This window comes from Frankliniella occidentalis, unplaced genomic scaffold (assembly GCF_000697945.3).
Source record: "Frankliniella occidentalis isolate FOCC.00 unplaced genomic scaffold, Focc_3.1 Scaffold1677, whole genome shotgun sequence".
NCBI classification, from domain to species: domain Eukaryota; kingdom Metazoa; phylum Arthropoda; class Insecta; order Thysanoptera; family Thripidae; genus Frankliniella; species Frankliniella occidentalis.
In genome coordinates, this window is record NW_026268777.1 from 1 (window position 1) to 2649 (window position 2649).

Genomic DNA, 2649 nt, shown 5'->3' on the forward strand with positions numbered 1-2649 from the left:
CCCCAGCCACTCTCTCTCTCTCTCTCTCCCTCTCCCTCGGCCGTTCGGCGCCGAAGGGCGGGGAGAGCCGAAGCAATCGCGATTGATGGAAGTGCCTCGCAGAGCTTTGAAAGCACAAGCACTGCTTTCACAGCGGCCCTGAGGACATCAAACGATGACGATTGCCAATTCTGTGGCCCTTGTCGATTCCATTTTCCGACCCCCCTGCCGCCGACCCGCCCCCGACGAGCTCCGATACAAAGTTCCCCGCGCTTGTGCGGCAACCACACTGGCCGGCGCGACGTATTTGGAGATAAATTGGTTGATATTTGAAATGGGTTGTGACAAAAATGCGCACCGCGGCGGGTGAGGGCGATTCCACCACTGAGACATTATTGAAGCCCGGTGAGACAACCAGCAGCGTATAAAGCGGAAATGAGTGGACGGATGAGATCACCTGGATGATGGAGCCTCTGATGAAGCCTCTACGCGTCGGGCCACGCGTACAGGGCGGGCAGCGCCGACGAGTAGCTGTGGTCGTACTGCTGCGACTTGACGTACGCCTTGATGTCCGCGGGCTTGGGGTACGTGCTTGCGGTACCTGTAGGACCCACGAGAGATGGCGGAGCATGCAAAACCATTGGTGATGTGAATGGACGGACACACATGACTTGACTTACACCAAAACGAGTGTTAATAATAATAATTGATCGATAAAATTCTGCGTTAAAGATGGATCGCCAACGATAGCGGTATAAAATAAAAGCACCAGCAAATTATTTTTCTCCCCATGGCGACATTGAAACTGAAAAATGTAGTTTGTTTTAGGAAATGAATCTATGAAAATATGATTGTTGAAATCCCAATGATTACCGTCGCGATTTGCCCTTTATACTGCTCCAGACTACAAGCGAGAGGCCCAACCCGAGTGCAGCGCGGACGCCTTACCGTTCTTGTAGGCGTACTCGGCGACCGCCTCCGCGATCACGGAGGAGCAGTGCTGGATGTCCTCCAGAGGCGGGTACAGGCTGCCGGAGTCCAAGTCCTTTTGGGAGACGAGGTTGGCCAGGGTCTGGAGGGGGGAGAGAACATGCGTCGTTCAGCGCGCGGACGAAGGACGTGGTCGAGGTGCTGAGCGAGAGGCGGGGGACATCGCTTACCTGGGCGGCCAGGAAGAAGATCTCATCGGAGATGTGCTTGACGCCGGCGCAGATCACGCCGAGGGCGACGCCGGGGAAGATGTAGGCGTTGTTGCCCTGGCCGGGGTGGAAGGTCTTGCCGTTGTAGGTCACGGGAGGGAACGGGGAGCCGCTGGCGAACACCACCGTGCCGTTGGTGTGCTTGTAGGCCTGCAGGAGAAACACAAGAAGAACGCGTCAGTGACAGCCGTCCGAAGGGCAGGGGCCTTGCAGCTGACGGCAGGTCGGTGCGGCACTCACGTCTTCCGCGGTGCACTCCGCCTTGCTGGTGGGGTTGCTGAGCGCGAACACGATGGGCTTCTTGTTGTTGGCGGCCATGGTCTGCAGGATCTCGGGCGTGAAGGCGCCTCCGATGGCGGCGGCCCCGATCAGGATGGAGGGCTTGACGGTCTTGACGGCCTCGGTGAGGGTCTTGACGGGCGCGTGGTCCTGCGCGAAGCGCACCTTCTCGCCCGTCACGCCGCCCTCGGGACGGTTCTTGACGATCAGCCCCCGCGAGTCGACGAGCCAGATGCGCTTGAGCGCCGCGGCCTCCGAGGTGCCCTCGTTCATCATGGCCATGACGCAGAGGCTGGCGATGCCGAGCGACGCCTCGCCGGCGCCCTGGAACAGCAGCACGTTGTCCGAGAGGCGGGTGTTGGTGACGCGCAGGGAGGCGAGGATGCCGGCGACGGCCACGCTGGCGGTGCCCTGGATGTCGTCGTTGAAGGTGCAGTACTGGTCGCGGTACTTCTCGAGCAGACGGAAGGCGTTGTGGTTGCCAAAGTCCTCGAACTGGATCAGGGTGGTCTGGCCGAAGCGCCGCACCACTGCGCGCATGAACTCCTCGATGAACTCGTCGTACGCGGCGCCGGTCACTCGCTTCTGGCGCAGCCCGATGTACAGGGGGTCGTCCAGGAGAGCCTGCGAAAGCGCGAGTAGGAACAGAGTTATGGACGAGTAGCCTGGGGGTACCCCGGGGCGCTCAAGGGGACACCGCGAGCTAAAGCGGCCCACATCGGGGTGGCCGTCCCCAGCACACCCTCCATTCCATAGCCCATTAGGAAGTCTGCGCGATAGCAGACGAGCAACGACCCTGTGTGCCCCGGGGATGCAGCACAGCAGCACTGCTCTTATCCGACTACGGCACTATAAGAGCACCGGAGCGGACCTGGACGGCACATTCGTCTGCTGGCAACGGGAGCACCACACCCACCACCATCATGAAGCTGTTCATCGTCGCCGTCCTGCTCACCGTGGCCTCCGCCACCGCCTACAACGAGCGGTCCATTCGTTTTTCTCCCCGCTTCGCCCGATCTTTCTCCGAAGAGCTCCCCGCCGGCAGCCACATCTACGAGAAGGCCCCTATCGTCAGCGCTTTGCCCTCTGAGCTCCCAGTCGGCAGCCGCATCTACGAGGAGAAGACCCCCATCGTCAGCGCTTACACCACTGAGCTTCCCGCTAGCCGCTTCTACGAGAAGGCCCCCATCGT

The 2649-nt window shown here is 60.6% G+C and overlaps 2 protein-coding genes across 2 annotated transcripts; both read right to left on the minus strand.

The window, feature by feature from the left end:
- Positions 1-50: 50 nt before the first annotated feature.
- Positions 51-2111, minus strand: LOC127748649 (NADP-dependent malic enzyme-like). Its single transcript, XM_052276103.1, has 4 exons — positions 1419-2111; positions 1140-1328; positions 928-1051; positions 51-580 (listed from the first exon to the last, which is right to left on the minus strand). The coding sequence occupies exons 1-4, from the start codon at positions 1995-1997 to the stop codon at positions 465-467; spliced, it is 1008 nt and encodes a 335-aa protein (XP_052132063.1). The 5' UTR covers positions 1998-2111; the 3' UTR covers positions 51-464.
- LOC113207979 (NADP-dependent malic enzyme-like) lies at positions 1419-2081 on the minus strand (the record flags this gene model as incomplete). Its single annotated transcript, XM_052276105.1, is given in 1 exon segment — positions 1419-2081. A coding segment is annotated over 1 exon segment (49 nt), but the record flags the coding sequence as incomplete, so codon positions are not given.
- Positions 2112-2649: the final 538 nt, after the last annotated feature.

What these genes read in the sequence shown, in the direction of transcription:
- LOC127748649 (XM_052276103.1), bottom strand. Translation starts at nt 1,997, where the DNA reads ATGCGCGCAGTGGTGCGGCGCTTCGGCCAGACCACCCTGATCCAGTTC. An exon ending in CGGAGTGCACCGCGGAAGAC is followed by an intron (nt 1,329 to 1,418) that starts GTGAGTGCCGCA and finishes TTTCTCCTGCAG; the next exon opens with GCCTACAAGCACACCAACGG. An exon ending in CGAGTACGCCTACAAGAACG is followed by an intron (nt 581 to 927) that starts GTAAGGCGTCCG and finishes TGGGTCCTACAG; the next exon opens with GTACCGCAAGCACGTACCCC.